At 39.2% G+C, this 19,306-nt stretch overlaps 1 protein-coding gene across 2 annotated transcripts; it reads right to left on the reverse strand.

The window, feature by feature from the left end:
- Nucleotides 1–225: 225 nt before the first annotated feature.
- LOC117825633 (serine/threonine-protein kinase DCLK1-like) lies at nt 226–18,955 on the reverse strand. Of its 2 annotated transcripts, XM_034701546.1 has the most exons (18): nt 18,925–18,955; nt 16,280–16,556; nt 15,519–15,901; nt 14,971–15,317; nt 7,934–8,033; nt 7,573–7,689; nt 7,335–7,429; nt 6,573–6,660; nt 6,309–6,478; nt 5,856–5,975; nt 5,476–5,622; nt 4,611–4,744; nt 4,431–4,508; nt 4,202–4,298; nt 3,978–4,058; nt 3,744–3,857; nt 2,926–2,999; nt 2,140–2,311 (listed from the first exon to the last, which is right to left on the reverse strand). In XM_034701546.1, the coding sequence occupies exons 3-18, from the start codon at nt 15,877–15,879 to the stop codon at nt 2,254–2,256; spliced, it is 2,181 nt and encodes a 726-aa protein (XP_034557437.1). In that variant the 5' UTR covers nt 15,880–15,901; nt 16,280–16,556; nt 18,925–18,955; the 3' UTR covers nt 2,140–2,253. The 2 variants fall into 2 exon arrangements, with proteins under 2 accessions (XP_034557436.1, XP_034557437.1); XM_034701545.1 differs by lacking the exon at nt 2,926–2,999 and having other exon boundaries at nt 226–2,311.
- Nucleotides 18,956–19,306: the final 351 nt, after the last annotated feature.

Below are 19,306 nucleotides of genomic sequence, written 5' to 3' on the forward strand. Positions count from 1 at the left end.
ATATGTATTAATGCAACCCCTCATAAAATATTTAAAACCTAAAGCTCGGTAAATACATACCATAAAATGAGTGACTGAAGGTGGAAGTCATCTTAAAAAACTGTACTTTGCCTTTGACTATACTGCCACCTGCTGTTTGAATTTGTTACTGCAGATTCAGTGGGTCATTTGCAGGTTATCTTGTAAAAGCAGCTACATACTCGTGATGAGTCGCTCACTCACAAACATAGTAAATCAATTTTATTCCCAGGTTTCATTTCTTTGCAGAGTATATGGTTGGAAGTTTTCTCTTTAACCACAACAATACATTTATTTTCATGAACTGAAAATAAGTCTTAGCTGTTTTTTTTCCTCATCAAGATTTCTTTTATGTCTTTGCATTGAGTGAAATATGGATGAATATAATACAGCATTCGCATTTTCCATCTGCGTCCACATAACACTGAAATTCCCAGTCTTCTTTGAGTACCAATTTGTCAAACTGCATATAAACATGACAAGCAAACATTCCCAAAAAGTCATAACACAACTTACTTTCCTTGTGCTTTTTGGTTCACTCCCTTCCGTTCCAATACAAAACTTAAAAGCCCTTTACAACAATGTCAGCGGGGAGAGGTTACATTTCTGTTCAATGTATATACAAGTCTTAACATAGCTGTGGTATGATTATTATCGTCTTCCCTAACTGAACTGCATTCACCAAGAGAGCTCATACAGTGATTACAGATGTAGTTTTATATCTGACAGGTGTATATCTAACAGTAGAAGACCAGAACAACGGATTCAGGATGCATATTAGTACACATGCAGGTTACAGTCTTTGATGATGGGAAGAGGACATTCACATCTATGAATATTTGGTCTGTGAGGAATCTATGTATGAAGTGGTCAGAGAACATACAGTACATTGAGTCTAGTGAGCCAGACTTATTTTGTTTATCATATTACCAGTAAAAAAAACAAATGAACTGATTGAATGAGCAAATATTAAAGTAATGGATTTCACTGGAAGCACTGCTGTGTTAACAAACATTTAACTTTTCTCATTTCAGTGTGTGAAAAACATCCATGTTACACAAGAGCTTATCTGCCCCATCTGAGAGAGAAGTACGTTCGTCAGCTATCGATAACCACCCGCGACTGATACATTCTTACTTTTTCCAGTATTTCAAAAGAAAATTCAAAATACTGTGCTCACTGGGTGCACTTAATTGCACTTAAATCCATATTTACCAAGCCAAGGCTTTAAACATGCACTTAACAATCAACTACACAACACTAACATTCATCTCTACCACTACTGAATTACAACCACTCTCACAGACATGTAACAGAACTTCTGCTTCCAGATGAGCAGGACCTTAACAATCAAACACTTGTGCCCCCCAGTTGTCTCAGACGTGAGCTACTAGATGGCAGGACATTATCTGTCCTACACACAAAAAGCCTGTTTAGATAATGCTTATGTTACAATATAGCAGCATGTCTTTTTAAGTTTCTTTAGTTCTCTTTAACAGTTCCTCCAAGGTGTATGCACCAGAGCTTCAAGTAAACAGCAGAGAAATCTTGGTGTCATACTGTACAACCTTGAGTCACTGTTGTAAGGAGTGAGTTACAGTTATGTGTTTCTATCTGAGATCGTGTGGTTAGTTATATGAAACATGTCATATCACAAAGTTATGTAATCTTGTGTTGCAGTTGAATTTCCCGTTAAAGAGCTGAGTGTTTCATTTAGCAGGTCGACTTTGCAGTACACACTGTACTCCAGCAGAGGGCTGCAAAGCACTACAATGAATCAGTGCTTGCTGTGTAGTTAGGCTGAAACAGCTTGGTGGCTTTTTTTTAAGAAAAGAAAACAAATGAAAATTGTTGCAGGCTCTTAAGATGTATTTTAGAGAGACTAACATGTCCCTTACTACTATCAATGAATTTTGTATTTAAATAAAAATACTTTGACTGAAAGAGTAAAAAAAAAGTGAATAGAAATGGTGACGTCTGCAGTCTGTGAATGTCCAAATAAGAAGAATAAACCCAATGCTGGGTCTCTCCATTTTGTGCTCCACTTTATCCAACTTTTTACGCCTGGGAGGATGATGGTATGACCTCATGAAGGCAGTTAGAACGGAGAGATGGGTGAACGGACGGTGCCAGCGGAACATGGCGAAATGTCCTCAGACTCAGAGTTGGGGAGGCCTGCATCGGCACTGTGGGAGGCACCGGCATGGGCACCGTGAGGGAAGTGGGAAGCTAGTCCTACATCCTGGTGGCGTCTTCGTCGGAAAACTTGCTTCTCTTTATCAAGTGCCGTGGTCTGGGAGAGGGTAACAGCAACTATCATTAGGTTCTTCATATAAACATAGAGATGAGGAGCAGCATCCACTAAACCAACAATGAAATAGTTGATGAATAACTGTTTAGAAGTTAGCAGGGACTAGTATCTTAAAAGTTGCATTTAACTGACTACAGCTTTATGAATTCATCTGACAGAAAACTAAGAAAAGCTACACACGGGACAATCTGCTCTGCCATATTAAAGTATATGGCATCATTACGTCTGTTATTGCACATCCAATGAAGAAACTTTCACTTTCAACTTCAGAAAAAAGTTTAGTTTCTCAACACATCATATGAATCCCTGCAATGCAGAAGACATAACAGATGCAGCTTCTCTATGCAGAGTAATCTGGTTCTAAGGTAAACTGTAGGACCAGGCAACAGGAAACAGCCACAGCAACAGTGAGATGAAGTAGCTTGATAAAGTGATGGATCTACTAATGGGAAATGAGGGAGAGGCACTAATAAGGGCAAGGCATGAAAACTTCAATGTCGAGGGTAAATGGAACAAGCCCTTTGAGAGATGAGAAATGGAGACTGCCAGCACTTTGCCATGGAAGCACTGCATATTAGCACTATCTTGTGTCATACCTTATCCAGTACAATCCTGGATGCTGGTTGTGGTCCAGAGACCCTGACCTCTGGATGGTTAAGTCCTTCTCCAGCTGAGCAAAGAGAGACGAGTGCAACTCAGAGGATCAGAGGAAGTCAAAGCATCACTAGCCTGAGTAGCATCAAGTGGAAAACCTCTTAACTTAGGTTGTAAGAAAAAACTGGCAGAAAAATCTCGTCACGGTCACCGTTTTAACTCCTGAGGAATATTTCCATTTGGTATCAGGAAACAGCCCCCTCCCCCCACCAACCCACAACCACCATCAATTCAAAGTAGTATCTTTCTGCCAGTTGTAAAAATGAAGCTCTACTTTAAGAATATACAAGGAATCATATCCACTGATCATACTGACCCAGTTATTGTAGGCCAGTTATGTTATTTTAAGATCTCTTAAGAACAGTGCTGACAGTCCATCTACAAACTGAGGATGAGAGGCAGAAGCACACAAAGGGAAGTCTGGGTAGCAAAAAGCACATGGATGAACTTGTATGCAAGTTGCACACAAAAAGCAAGGAAGTCGCCGTTTATACATTTGAAAAAATAAAGCTGAGTCATGATTTTTTTTGCTGTTAAAAAGAAGGAATTAAGAATTCCAGGTCAACAATGTTTTTTTAAGGCATCAAAAAAATAAAGACAAAAAGCTTTTGTGCACTAAGCATGTGCTTTGTGAACACTTGCAATTGTTAGTGACATACAAGGCATGATTTCTTGAGTGCATCCATAACAAACAAGGTAATGTATTAATGCATTGTTTCATGCAGCGTCAGTGTTTGCAGAGATGGAGATCAGTGCTTACTGTAATGACTGACACTCCTGCTGATGTGCTGTTGAGCTTGGGCCCAGTATTAAAATGCTTCTTGATCTTCCCAGCCACCGGCAGCTGGTGCTCATTCTCTGACCCACCATCATCCTGGAAAATGGAAAGAACAAAGCTTCAGCAACTCTACTTGAGGTATCTCACTGCATTTTCTTTCTTAGCAGTGCTTGTGAGTACACAGGTGACGAAAGGAATAACTTCAAATGATCTCACATTGACCCAGGGATGATCCAGAACCTGTACAGCTGTGTATCTCTGATTGGCCTCAACCTGCAGCATTCCAGTGATCAGAGCCTTAAGAAACACAAGGTAGCCATGAGTTTCTAGTATTATAATGTAACTAGCATAGTAATGCAATGAATATGGAACACAGCAACAGATCATTGACAGGTCTGTTGTTTTCCTTGGATTATAAAAATGACAGATGAGACACAAACCTTGGCAGAATCAGACACATTGTCCCAGTATGACGCTGGGAAATCAAGCAGACCTCTTACAATCTGCTCAAAGAGAGCCTCCTGATCTTCACCGCTGCTGTACAAATCAAAACAAATAATATTTTGTAACCAAGTTTCCCACTCTTCAATTTAATGGACATTTTGACCTATGTTTGTGAAACATGTTTAACAGATAGATGTGGTTAAATCATCATACAGGAGCACCTACCCACGGAAGGGGGGGAAGCCACACAGCAGTATGTAAGTGATGACCCCTGCTGCCCAGATATCAACCTTAAGGCCATACCTGTCAATCAAGAGGACGACACAATGTACCAAACTTAGTCAGTTTTTAGTGGGATTGCAGCAAATCCCTGATTTATCATACTTTAGAACACCTTTGACTCACCCAGTCTCCGCAACTATCTCTGGTGCTACATAGGTGGGTGTGCCACACACGGTATAGAGGGGCCCGTTAACAACAGTAGCCAAGCCGAAGTCACCCAGCTTCAGAGATCTACTGCCATCCTGGTGTTCATAAACCTGAGAAGCAAACAGTACATTAAAGTATAATTAGATATGAAAGGAAAAACATTTTAACCAATCAATATCCATCATAGTCTAATGAAAATGTAATAACCTTACACATTTATGACAATCTGTTATAACTTTAGAGAGGTGGGTATGACAAACTTGGGAGAGACTATAGGATGTGTAAGAAAGGTACAGGAAAAGACCATCATTTAAATACGACTATGACAAGGAAAAAAAACAGATGTACCCCTTTGAATTATACTGAGATTTTTTATTTTTCTTAAATCGTGGCATAAATATGTATAACGTGGTTTTCTCACTCATGGTTGGAGTAAATAAGTTTGCAGTACTTTTTCAATCAAGGAATCTTACATTTTCTGCTTCTCAAACTACACTTTAGAATGAATTAATGGATTTTTTAACCTCAGTCTGTACAGAAGGCATGTGTTAGAATAAGAGTACCTAATGACCACAGTGAGATAATGGTGCTGTTGACACCTTGTGTTGTGGAGACTCGTTTTGTTTTACAATTTGTATTGTTTATTTGTCCCATGAATGTTGCCTGCTTAAAATAGTTGTTGGTGTCGTTTTTACCAAGCTATTAGTGAATCAAACTACATACAAACGTCAGAGCTAAGTGAGAAGGGGAGCAGGAAAATAAAATAAAAACAGTGACCAAGTATAAAGCAGGAGGAGAATTGAAGTTGAATTGGAATTATATTTTTCAGGGTAATACTTACCAACAGGTTTTCAGGTTTTATGTCTCTGTGGACAATATTGAGACTGTGCAGGTACTTGATGCCACTTGCCAGATTGAACAGCATACAGCTGGCATCTCGTTCTGTGTATTTGTTGGATGAGGTGATTGCGTCAAAAAGATCGCCCCCCTGGAGAAAGAGTACTTGGGGTGTGAAAGAGCACAAGTTGCTAGTTTTCCATCAAGTAACTGCTTAACAGATTTGGGGGATTTTTAAATGCGACACTTATTTGTAAACATGATTAATTTAGGTAGATTTTTAAAAATGGGCACAAAACAACATCAAGTGAAACAAAAGTTCAAGTTTTAAAATGTCACTTACAGACTATACGCTCACTTTGAAAATCAGTAATTGTGTCGTACCTTAACCAACTCCATCACAAGAAATAGGTCACCGTGGGTGTCAATTTCCTCAATTAAAAGTACAATGTTGGGATGTTTCACACGTCGAAGGATCGACACTTCACTCTGGATCATGTGTTCCTAATTAGGAAAGTCAGTCAAAAGAAAAATCATGAATGGTTAATAAAATAAATAAAAATCAAACAAATGTTAAACTTTGGAGACAAATACGTTTCAAAAACATTTTCAATTAAAGTTTAAATATTTCTTCCATTTCTTAACTTAACCTAAAGTGCATTGATCAGAGTAAGGTCAACGATTTGAGTAAGTATCACCATCTGCTGAATGAAACTGACTGAGCATAAACAAAACCTTTTAAATACTACACAGTATGGTAAATAACTTCCTGACATTTTATGAGACTAAACTTTGTTTGGTAATAACTGAAGACAGCAAACCAAGAAGCAGACTGACCTTTCCCTTGCATTTATCTTTGTTGATGATTTTCAGAGCGTACTCCCTTCCAGTGGATCTCTCAACACACTCTCGCACCACTGCAAAGTTCCCATCCCCTAGAGTCCTCCCCACTTTGTACCTCTCTGCTATGGAGGGAGGGACTGAGTGGTACTCATTCATTGACTCAGCTGGAAGGAAACAAAGATGATCTGAAATATAAAGAAATGGAAACATAAGCCCTGATATTATCCCTTTTTGTTCACAACTTATGCAATATCTTACCTTCACTTCCAGGCCCGTCACCGTCATCCATTGAGCTACAAACCTTGGTCGAAGCCAAAGAGAGAGAGGAGCCACTGAGCAGAGATCCCTGGTAAGATGAGACAGTCATGGAGTAAGAAATAAAAGACCCACTCATGCAAGGCAAAGCTTGTAAAAATTTGATTACAGCCAGCTTACACAAAGCCTATTTGTTCCACTCTCACATCTATGAGTATGCAGTTTGAGATAAGACAGAAATACATCAAGCATGGCAAAATATTATAGTAACCTTTGCACCACTATAAATGCTGGCAGGTTTTTTCAAAAAATGAAAAAGAGAAAAGCTCATGTCATTAATTAATGATGCCATCACTGACTATTAGATTTTGCTGTAACGAATACTTTCCTGTGCAGTCTCTAAACTTGATTGTCCTCAACAGGTTTATGATGATCACATAGAGAATGTGCTGCTGCTGCACAGATAATGTTTCATCAAGGAAAAAGCTCTAAAGATACATAGAAAACATATCTAACACAGCCTGTGCTATGGAAGGGAAATACTAAATACTCTGATGGTCAAGAACAGAGTGTAGTGTGAGTTTAGGGTAGAGAGACAAAACGGAAAGCTGAACAAAAATTTTTTTTTAAATTACATTTAAAAAAGAGAGACAGCACACAAATGGGCTAAACAAGAATTTTTAAAAGCCTCATGAATCAGCTCACTTTAAACTACTTAAGTCTTTAAAATCTCGTTTTAATCAAAGTAACATTATCTCTTATCACCGTTCGTCGTCGGAGGCTAGCTGGGCTGGTTGGAGAGGGGCTTGGAGACTTCCCAGACCTTGGTGTAGACAGCTGACTGCCTGCAGTGCCGTTAGCTATGGGCACAGCAGAAACAGAAACAAACAATCAGAATAACAATGAATGAACAATGAAGACACCCAAAATGCACTTATTACAGATGTTAAACATTACCTTTGCCATTGTTTTTTTCAGTCATAACGCACACTTAAACATTTACCTGAACCAGCAGATGACGGGGACTTGCTTCTACGTGACATCCCCCCACTTCTTGGGGAAGAGCGGCCGTGTATTGTGGGGAGTCGGCCGTACGAGGCAGACTTTGCCACTCTGCATTCTACAGGAAAAGAAGGAAAAAGTATGAAGGTGGACGCTGCTACAGCAAAATAAAGAAAACTATAAAAGAACAAAGTTAAAATGTTCAAGTTTTGTTACTTAGAAAAAACACTATACTTAGAGAAAGCACTATTCCTTCAAGGTGCAACGGTATATTGTACATCAGCACTACTTGTATTAAGCAGTAGCAATTACAGTCATACATCCCAGGTGATCTAAGACCTCACATATAACAGGACACTTACCATTTTCATCCAAGTTAAAGTCATCCTGATAACGAAACTTCTCAGGGCCACAGGCAATGAATATGTCATCATCCCCAAAAAGGTCCTGGAGGCAGGCGACCTAGGAAAAAACACATGCTTTTGTAAGTTTAAGTACAAAAACTAATAGGTATATATGAAATGTGTGTACTTTCTCCATGCTTATTATATTAGTTCCAAAGACAGACAGTGAGGCTGTCTCAAAGCAGCATAAAATACAAATAAAGAAAACAAAAACTTCTTGAAAGTGACAGAAGTGTGGTGAATTATTTTTCCAATCAGAGCTCACACCCACATACTGACTTTGAGTATGTTGCTGCACACGCTCGCCAATTTTGGACTACTATTAAACTTTAACGGATCCTCTTGGAAGAGATTCAGTGACATTTCATTGAGTGCTCCAGTGACCAGCACTCACAGAAAAAATACAGAAAGTCATAGATTTTAAAGGCTTATTTCTACCATGAAAATCCATAAAAAATATACTGAATCATCATCAAAAAATATACACCACTCTGATCACTTAAATCTTTCATTATCATTCAGCTCATGTCAGAGTACAAAAGTGACAAAATGTAAATATGGTATGGGTTAATGATATGGGATTGCAGCTGTGATTGCATAGCTAGGTACACAGGACAATAAATGCTAGTATGTGTGCAGTATATGAATAATGGAATTAATATTTCTTACAACTGGTATAATCACCAGCCTACATATGAAAATGTCACAAGGGTTACTAGGAGGAAAAACAAAGCCTCTTTAAAACCCGTTTTCAGTCGTACAGTCTGTGATGATAGTCATTAAAACTTCATTATCATTAAAATCATCCAGAGGGATTTAGGTAATTGCATCCTATTATCTTGGACTATTATACATAATCAAGCTTTACATGTTTCAACACTAATTATTCATTCAGAAAGCTAATTATATGAACACACAGGGAACATATCTGTCCTTAAATTGAAGCATTTTCACAATTAGCTTAGTACAATAAACAAATGCTAAAGCAGCTGTATGGTGGTTGGTTAGATGCTAAATTTAGTCAGAAAGTGCTTTGATGCTTTTGACAGGAAAACATGCATATCAGATGATTTCATAAAAAAAGGAACACATTTTTATTTTTTCACTATTCTACAAAGAGAACTGAGAAGACGGAGTTGATGCATCAGAAGCTCTCGATCATACAGAAGCCCATCACAGAGGATGCAGTGTCATAAATAAATAAGGATGCTGATGGAGTCCTGACCTTTCCCTCAAAAGGATTATTGATGTGCTTAACTACAGCGAAGTTCCACAGAATGTAGAGCTCCTGTTTTCATTTCCTCTACACAGAGAAGACCGCAGCACAATCTCTGCCAACTAAAATGTGATCCCTTGATTACTTGGCAGAAAATTGTTAAGTCTTTTACGAGCTGTTGATACAGTTATATACTGTGGATGATGGATCATTTAGGTTTTAATATTGAAGAGAGTGAAACAAACAACATTTGAAAATCTGGAGATTATCACAGAGAGATTGTGCTCTTCTGTTGAACTCGGGGAAGAGAGTTTAAAACCTAACATCAGAAAATACCAAAACATACTCTGTTGACATACATTATTAAGGACCTTTGAGAGTTCAGCAGGAGTCTAATATGTCTAATGTCTTAAGTGCTTAGACTTAAAGCCAAGACAGCCACACAAAAGAGCCACCACACACTGTCAGCCACACTGCCCTCTAACCATGTATTAAATGTCATGTCATTATCTACCTTTGTCATTATATACCATTACTCTGGTTTACCTTTCACTTTTCGTGTTATTTGGAAGACAGTTAACAGTTTAGAGAATAAAGTGCACACAGCTTTGTATTCTTGAAACACAGAACAACATGCTGGATTGTCCACAGAACAAAGTAAGGGATTGGTTTATCAACAACCTGCAGCCTGACTTCCTCCTAACAGCTAAAGGTCAATCATCCGTGACGTCTTTTAATAAAAACAGAGCACAGTGGGGGGCTTAACATGGCCCTTTTCGTTGCAGATGCCCCCCTCTCTGACAGCCCCTAACCACACCCCTCCTCCATGGGAGTATGAGATCCCAAAGGGAGGAGGGCTGCACAGTAGTTGCCAAGGAGACCAGACAGAATCACAGCTGAGTAAGAGACAATGGGTGTGAACCAGCTACTTTAAGATCTACTGTCAGATCCTATCTGTGAAACTGAACAGCTCAGACATCAGGAACAATGTCACAATCAGTTTAACAAAGAATGAATAATGTGGAGCACCTTCACACCATGGCGGGTTCAAATCCGGGTTCAGGTATTTGGAGGAGGGAGCCAATCTGACTGAAAAACTCTCTAATAAAACCATCTTCTACAAACGAGTGGTCAAAACTGACGAAGGAGAGGCAACATCATTACATAATAGGATTATGGAATCTGTAAATTTTCTACAAAGGAGCAAAAGGCATTAAAAGATCTGGTACACCCTCAGAACAGCCAGTGTCAAACCAAGGAGTGACAAAATATGGATTACCTTTAATAGTTTTCCATCTTAAATACCGTGAAAGAAGCCTCAAACTTAAAATTGGAACAGCAATATAGAGGCAAACATGAATGTGTTGATTTTTATTGATTACTCATGCTTGCTGGCTCAGTAACACAGCAGCTCGGCAGGCTTACCCTCCCCCGAACACACGAACACAAACACAGAGGCACTCCTAGCAGTCAGGAGCATCCCATGCAGTTATTCATCTACATGGTTTTATTTGTGGTGTCCTCATACACAAACACAGGTCTGTATTAACACAATGGGAGGTATGCATGCTTTAAAAACAAATCAATCTAACCAATTGTAAAGATCTTTAACTGTGAAAAAGATTCAAAGTAGTGAGAAATCTCTACTGGCAGACAGTGGAGCTTTCCAGGGTGCTGAATCTCGCCTTTTAAGTGAGACTGATCACAGCAGCCAGTCTAAAGGTCCTCTGTTAATTTACAGGATCTGTCCCCATGTACAGTATATTATCAGACTACAAAATCTGATTAGGTCTGCTGTAGGTTTCTGACATAACTGCAGCTTTATGTGAAGGCAGATAGGAGCTGCCTTAGCTTCTCTAATAAACACAAGTCAGCACAATGAAAACATCCATAATTAAACACACCCACAGCCTCCCATAAAGATGAAAGCAAATGTTAAAATGCAACATTACATTGGCTCAACCGTTTCCAGCATTCCTAATCACAATGTCCTGGTCTATATTTAGCTCCAAGTAGTTCTAACAATGTAAGACTTTCAGGAGCGTGAAACATTATCTTTCATAATCGTATTCAAAAACGCCTGTAGGATGATAAGACAAATGAGTCATCGTGCAAACAATGTCATTTTGAAAGACTTTGGAATAAGGTATAACATTATAGATATGCAAAAGTTATTTTATATCATCCACAGATTTAGAATAGAAAATAAATCAACACTATGTTAAATTCATACAGACCCCATCTTCCCTAAAACATTGCTCACAGTCCTCATTTCATATTCTGTAAAGCCTCTGCAATATTCTAATTAAAGTACAACAGCATGTTCCACTTTAGTTGGCGCATAATTAGGAGAATCTTGAAACAAAAACCGAAAACTTATTCTGCAAGCCAAATGCAGAGGGACACTGAGCAAGTCACTGTTCTGAGGATATGAGCCAAGTCACAGCAGTGGGCGAGAGTTTAAGCCAGAAAGCTTCCCTGTGTCCTTCATCCTTATTTCTCCCCTGTATTTACAGTCGTTTCAAAAAGGACATAGAATTATTTACTCCATCAAGAGCTAAAGATGCAATGGTCTATTACTAATAACTTATTTTCAAGTAAGAAAGCATTATACACAATACAGTGCTGAGTTTGAACCACGTTGTTTGTCTCATAAGTATTGGACTTCTTTCTATCCTAAAGCACAAAAAAGGAAAGTTTGTATTTATATAACTGAATTGAAAGAGAGTATAAACCGATCATCATTTAATCACTTTGTGAAATAAAAATAAGTGTCAGAAGAATACTTTGAGGCACTCTGCATGATGCAGAAATGACATCTGTGGTTTGTAGATAGAAATTCATTGTGCATCCATATGGACCACAGCAGGGAAGTAAAAAGATAAAGGAATAAAGGTCATCATGAGTTGATGAATTAGAAACCATAAGTTGGGTTTGGCTTTGTGGCTCATAGGGCACTGTAAATCTCATAACCACTTCCCAGCTGTATCTAAAACATGCTTATCACATTTACTTAAACACCATTTAGAGAATTAAGTCTCCACTTTTGTACACTGTGCTCTGTCCTCTGATGTGTTGACATCTATTTCAGCGAGAGGGATTGACTCTAACAGGCACTGAGAAGTAACTGGTGCGCATGATACATTTACGCTACAAAGCTAGATCCATTACTGCTGGGATTGGAAAGCCATGGGGTAAGCTTCTTCAGACATCCTCACTCATGCAAATATTCTCTGCTACATTCTCCACATTGTGGCATGTTTCTTTTTTTCATCTAAAAGGCTTCACCTGCAAGATGTGCTCCATCACATCCTGTTCTCTACCTTATGTATGTTATAATTTTAGTGGTGATACTGTGTATTAGTGAAAATGTATCTGAGCTTGATGACGTGCATCCAAAGATCATTTTCTTCATGTCCATTTGACCTAGTTAAACCTCAGTCTCATGGCACAAAATCACTACAGAGTGACTCAGCAGTATGAAGGGATCACAGCCAACAAGCAGAGCAACCCCGCAAAGAATATCTGCTAATAGACTTTTAAAATAGATAATAAAAAAAATCGCAAATTATCTTTCCATTACTTGTGCAGTACAGGAATCAAGAGTGATAAATGTGACTGAATGAAACTTAATGAGAAATGAAACATATTAGGCATGTAATGTTTGTAAATGCAACATCACATTGTCTATAAAAAATATGCCACCTTTAATCGTTTCCACAAAATGTCCTTGTGTCAGGACCAAAAGCACAAACAGGTCATTTACCAAAGGTTAAATAGCCATGAAAACAGGCCCTTTGATGCCAACGGGGGCCTATTTGGCCATCTGGAACCACAACGTGACAAAAAGAACAAAAAAAGTGGAGCACAGAACTGCACTGCAAAGCATATAACACAAGAGCTTATTAGCAAGATACAGCACACAACATGGGGACAAAAAGAAGAAGAAGCAAAGATAGTTCTCCATCATTTTGGGACAAGCAAATGCAGAACCAGAGGAAGAAATTCCCAAAGTATACACACTTAATATCCACTGTTGATCTAATGCAATATCATGCCCATTTATGCTTTGCTGAAGAAAAAAAAAGAGTTCCTAGAATAATTTAGAGGGTCTGTGCGGGCAGATTTGTTTGTTGGTGTGAGAAATCCCCAACTGTTCCCTCTATCCTGGGATAATACCTCAGCCATGTGCTCCATCCTGCCACCATGTGTATAGTAAGGCTTAAAGACCAGACACTGCATCTATGAACCCTCTCACACTACACCTACAGTTCTGACATCACTACTGCACCGCTCTGCCGCAGAGGCTGTTCCTTAGCAACCAGACCAGGAAACCATGTCACCATAGAAACCATCAGTGGGAGAAAAAAAATCCCATTATATTTCTGATAAGATTACTTATAAAAAGTAAAAGTGCAGGTGATAAAGTTTTTGAGTAAGCTTAGTTAAAGAGGTTATTTCTGTGGGATGGCTTTTCACTTTTTTCAGTCAGTTTTTTAAGTATTGTTCACAAATATCAGCCAATAAAGCAAATCTAATATCACTGTAATAACACCCAGAGGTATGTTCATCAATGTTATGAATGTGTATGATGTGTATGAAATCAGTAGTCAAGCCAAATAAAATTAATGTAACCAAAGTGTGACATTCTGAATATTTAATGGTGTCCAGAGATTAAGAGTAAAACATGGTTGTTTTTTATCATGTCTTGTATTTACTTACTCAATGAATACCCATTCAATCATGTGATCCTGTTTGGTAGGAATATGAGATGGAGTCCTAGAAACCTACTTCTTGTAATACATTTAGCAGATATTCCCAGATGACTTTTAACCCACTAGACTCTCCCTCTCTCTCTCTCTCTCTCTCTCTCTCTCTCTCTCTCTCTCTCTCTCTCTCTCTCTCTCTCTCTCTCTCTCTCTCTCTCTCTCTCTCTCTCTCTTTGGGTAAGGGAACAGTTCTCAAAGACATGAATGAACAAAACAGACCTCCCCTAATGTCTAAGGCAATTTACTACTTACTGTGCTCGATCAACTCAGACTGCATTAACTGCAAATGTTTACAAAATCCGTCTCAAGAGCAGTGTGCTCTTGTAAGTTTCTTAAGTGTAAAATGTTGAATGAACAGAAGGGCAGAATATAATGAGACATTTGAACCCATTCTTATCTTTCTAGATACTGCAATCAGCCAAGCTAGAATTAGACACAAAGGCCAAGCTGGTCTTCTTTGCCTTCCATATGATGAATCATAGGAGCTGCATACAATAAATTACTTTACAAATGAGTAGTTTGATTTATGTTTGCTAAGAATGTGCAACCAACTTTACCAACTCATGCACAAAGCTGTTGCACCAGAATTGCACATAAAATTGGACAAAAAATGAATAGATATGTTGATCAGAAACTTACATAACCAAGAACTATACTCTGTTCATCACAGGTGGATGATATGACACAGATTGGATGCCCCTTCCCTGAGTAAAATGAGTACTTTAAGCCATGTACTGACAGATTATGGGTAAATGTCAATGTGACTTTCCCAAACTAAGGTTGATAAGATTCCTTAAACCTAAAAAAAGAATGAGATGAATAAGAAACACAGCAAACTTCAGCTATTGTCTTAAAGTTGGCAGCTTTTTGGTCTTGGTTTTTGGTGAGCCATTGCCCAATCCAAATGTTTGCCAGCATGGAGTGCACAGTACCTGAAGGATGCTTTTATCATAATATGGAGTCTGCTGACAAAAAGAAAACACAATTAAGAAAGATAACTTAACACCTACCATCTTGCCGTCTACAGTATACAGCCTTTTGACGACTCCAGAGTCAAGCTTAATGGCATCCGTAATGTCAGTCATGACTTGTTCAAAGGAGTGTGCTGTCTTCTTGTTTAGCAAGATGCGTACAGCCTTGCGAGGCTTAACTCCACTGCGGACAATGGTCACCAGTTTGGGCTTAATAAAGTCCTTGGTCTCCCTGGTTTCAGAGCATCCGGCCTTGGCGCTACCCAGGGATGCAGGATCACGGACTGACATGAGAGTCTTGGGACCAACTGACCAGTTAGGATTAACATTCTTTGTGTAGTCCAGCTTCTTGTAGGGCTCTATGGATGCACAGACATAGCTCTCACCTGCAGAGAAACAAAAAACACACAAAGCAGAGATGACAGATTAGTTTAGCACTGGACATTTCTGCTCAAAATAAGAGAAGAAGCCCTTTTTTTCCCCCACAAACTTTTATTCAGTTTTTTCTGGAGGTTTTTCCTTCTTGATCTCACATTACTCTGCTAAATCTGGGACAAACTAACTTCACAATCAGAGACACTACTCACCTTCCACCAGCTGGTCCATGCTGGTGATTTTTGTCACCCCATCAGCAGTATATATGGTTCGCACACCTTGTGGCAAGTTGACATTGTCTGACAGAGCTCTAGTGAGGTCAGCCAGGAGTGCTTCTATGGACCTAAATTTCTCCTGAGAAATAGCATACACAATCCCTTTGAAGTAGCGGTCCCCATTGCGGTAGAAGCGAATCTTCTTGGCCTTCTTTTCTGATATCAGTGCTTGCAGTGTCCTGGTCCTGTAAAGGCAGCAGTGAGCACTGTGTGTGGGGCTGGGGAGCCCATTCCCTCTTGAGCCCCTTCTGGTATTTCTCTGAGCCTTGTCCCGCTCATCAAAGTGCTCCAGCTCCATGACTTAGTAGTGCAAATACAACCTAAATAAAAGTACAAAAAAATACTCTCTCTTTAACTTGCACCTGGATAACACATTAGAAAAACAGGGTCTATCAGACTTATTGCTTACAAGACTGACACAAGCTCAATGCTGCTGCTGCTGCTGCTGCTCACACACACCATGTAGTAACATGTCACACCCATTTCATGCTGCCTGGAGTGTCTCAATTCTGTCTTTCTTATAGCAAAGGTAATGTATTGGTGACATGCATTTGCAGACCATAGAGTAATATTATTTAGCTGATTGGGGATTGGCTGCAAGATTATTGTAAAATACATAGAATACAAACAAATCATGATGTAGCGAGAAAATGGTGCAGAACATATGGATGTCTCAATTGTGGTGCAATCGCTCTTACCTTTGAGGTGAGGACAGATGAAACAGAACGTGTATCTTGAAAGCGAAACTTGTCTCAATGAATCACTTCTTCATATGCTGCCTGAGATGAACCATGCGTCCCTTTGTTGCCCCTGTGATGGTGTTGCCTGCCTGTCGTGCGTCTGCAGCGCCGTGTGTTCACATGCAGATAGGAGGCAGGGCTGTAGCCGGTGTCCTCCACCCTCCTCCCCTACTTCTCTGCCATTGCAGTGATTTACACCGGACCGCTCGGGTGTCAGCAGCACTCGTGCACGTGGCTGTTGGAGAAACAACGTTGGTGTTTGCATGGTGTTTGAAGGATTTTTAGTTGCTATAATGTTTATTAGATATTCATATTTTAATAAATGAATGGAAAAAATCTGAATTTAAAAAAGGCACCAGTCACCTATTAAATCACAAGCACTGACAATTGTAAGATATAATTAAATTCACTTATTGTGTATTGGCAGGTGTGTCCCATCCTGGCCAACCCAACTTTATTAGCTGCTAGCCCCCAAACAGACCATAAATAACCTTTAAGACATGAATCAGAAATCAGATCAGAAATCAGAAATAATTAATCCAGGGAGAAATACAGTCATTAAAGTTGCTGCTCCTATACACAATAATTAAGAATATCAAATAATATTAATAGAATAATTAATTAATAAGATATAAATACAAATGCAACGAAAATAAGAAATATTTAGAGCGTTATACTGTTTTAATAACTTAACATTCTTCATAGTTTTGGTTTGTGTTAATGATTTGCTATTTCCAACATAGCTAGTTAATCTTTGGTACCAGACTTTGTTAGATTAACTCATTTTTGGTTTATATCCTGCTGTACTGCAGTGGGGGTTCTGGGGAGGGGCCAACAGGGGCCAGTGCCCCTGTAAGACTGAACCTTGCCCCCCCCTCCACACCAATCAAATGTTATACAATAAAAAAAGCTTTGGTACTGCGCCGGTGTTACAGGCGGATGGTAATGGCATGGTTCCAGTCCCTTAGAGTGCTAAGGGACTCATGTTGAGTGTAAACAGCCAAACAGCTGCTGTCAGTCTGTATGTTGATATAGTACACAGTAGTATATATGTCTAGTATATAGTGATGCACTGATGTTTTGCCAGTTTGTTCTCAGCCGGTCCTCGCCCTTCTCAGTCTCTTTTGTCAGGGTTGAATGTGTCCCTCTGACAACACCCTTGGCCCCAGCCTGGCCCCCCCAATAAAATTGGTCTAGAACCGCCACTGCTGTACTGTTTATTTCCTTGCAGGACACTTGGTGATGGAGCAAGTATCAAGTATATGTTTGGGTTACAGACAGAGCTAACACTGCTCTTCAAATTCAATGTGTCTACATGTGTTCAATCCAACTTGTTTGCAGTAACCTCCACAGGTGTAGGCTACCTGATGTATGCAATCAAATAGTCTCATGACAAGCGTGACAGAGACAAGAAAAGACCATCTGATTGGTTGTCCAAACCGACAGTCATGCTTCCCATGACCTTTAATTTAGGATAATTAAGAAATAGGACAAGAGGACAGTGTTTTTTAATTTTTCAAATCCGACGAAAGCAACTTCTTTAATGAAGGACTTTTCAAGAATTATTGGTGCACAAACTTATTTTCATTGTCTATTTTCCACCCTATCCTATGAGGTCTAAATAAAGGCTATTCTGTGTGCATATTTGGGATGTGGCTAAGGACTTTAGTGTATCACCTGCAAAGATTATTGGATATATGATGGCAGCATGATGATTGTTTAATTACATTTTGAGACAAAGCATGGAGTAACCTCTCCCAAAGATATGACACTTCAGCAGTACAGGAGAAAGTGTGCAGGAATAAAGGGTAAGTTATGCTGAAGATGTGAATACTGTTCATCTTTACATTTGATATCAACTGTTGAATGTTCATTTTTTTTCTTATTTAGCCAGGAATATCCCCATTCAGATACAACATCTAGCCTTCAGGGTCGCTTGTGTGAACTTCTGCCCTTGGTAAATGGACATTTAGACACAGCAACCACAGACAAACAATCAGGCGAAGAGGAATACCTTGTAGAGTGCAAAGCAAGCTGCTGAGACGTCCAATAAAGGTATGGCTATTTCACATCACACTGTTTAAGAATCTCTTTTGTAGAGTCATTCTATATTTTATTGGTTTCAGAGCATGTCACAAGAAGATGTACCCAGAACAACAAGTGAATCAGTCAACTATCACAGTGAGCAATCCACTGACAATACCTCATATGGCTTCTCCAGCTGAGAGCCTGACATCAGTGCATGCCCCGCCAATACTGTTGGACAAATCGTCTGTTCCCCGGGGACAAATGCTGCCAGTGTGCCAAGATCAATTTCTCTCTGCCTCATTTCAGTTTTGTGGAAAAGAACTGGATGAACCTAACCTCTGCATACTGTATATGAACCCTACTTCATGTGCTTTCACATCTGAAATAATAAGCTGCCTTCTTTCTTTTTTTTAATCAGTTTGGTCCTCATGTAATATTTTCTGGGATGTCAGTCCTAGCCTCATGGATCGCTTTACTGTCCCATCTGTGCATTTTGGCTAAAACTGCAGCCCACCAACAGACTTCAGTAACCAATTTCATCAAACCTTCAGTGGGACAAAGTCAAATTGGTTCACCTCTGGTTTGTCAAGCTGTCGACCACCCATCACTTTCTCTCCAGGTTCTGATGATGTGACACCTAAAAAAGGAAATGTGTCAGTGTCATTCAACACTCCTCCAGGACAGTGTCCTGTGTCGTAACAGTCCTTTGACAGACAGTTCACAGGACAGTCAATCAATTTTTGCTTGATCTACTGTTGGATAGTTATGGTAACTAATGCTCCTCTGGTGCCAGTGTTGTACACAATGTCCTTTCACCTTACATAAGGTCCAACTAATCACGTTTCCAGATTTAAAAAAAAGCAGATATCACTATTTTCAGCTTTGATAAGCTGTATACTACACAAACAGATGCTCTGGTATATATTAAAGTTCAATTCATGTCTGTCTTTAATACAT

The sequence above is a fragment of the Notolabrus celidotus genome, chromosome 14 (genome assembly GCF_009762535.1).
Source record: "Notolabrus celidotus isolate fNotCel1 chromosome 14, fNotCel1.pri, whole genome shotgun sequence".
NCBI classification, from domain to species: Eukaryota; Metazoa; Chordata; class Actinopteri; order Labriformes; family Labridae; genus Notolabrus; species Notolabrus celidotus.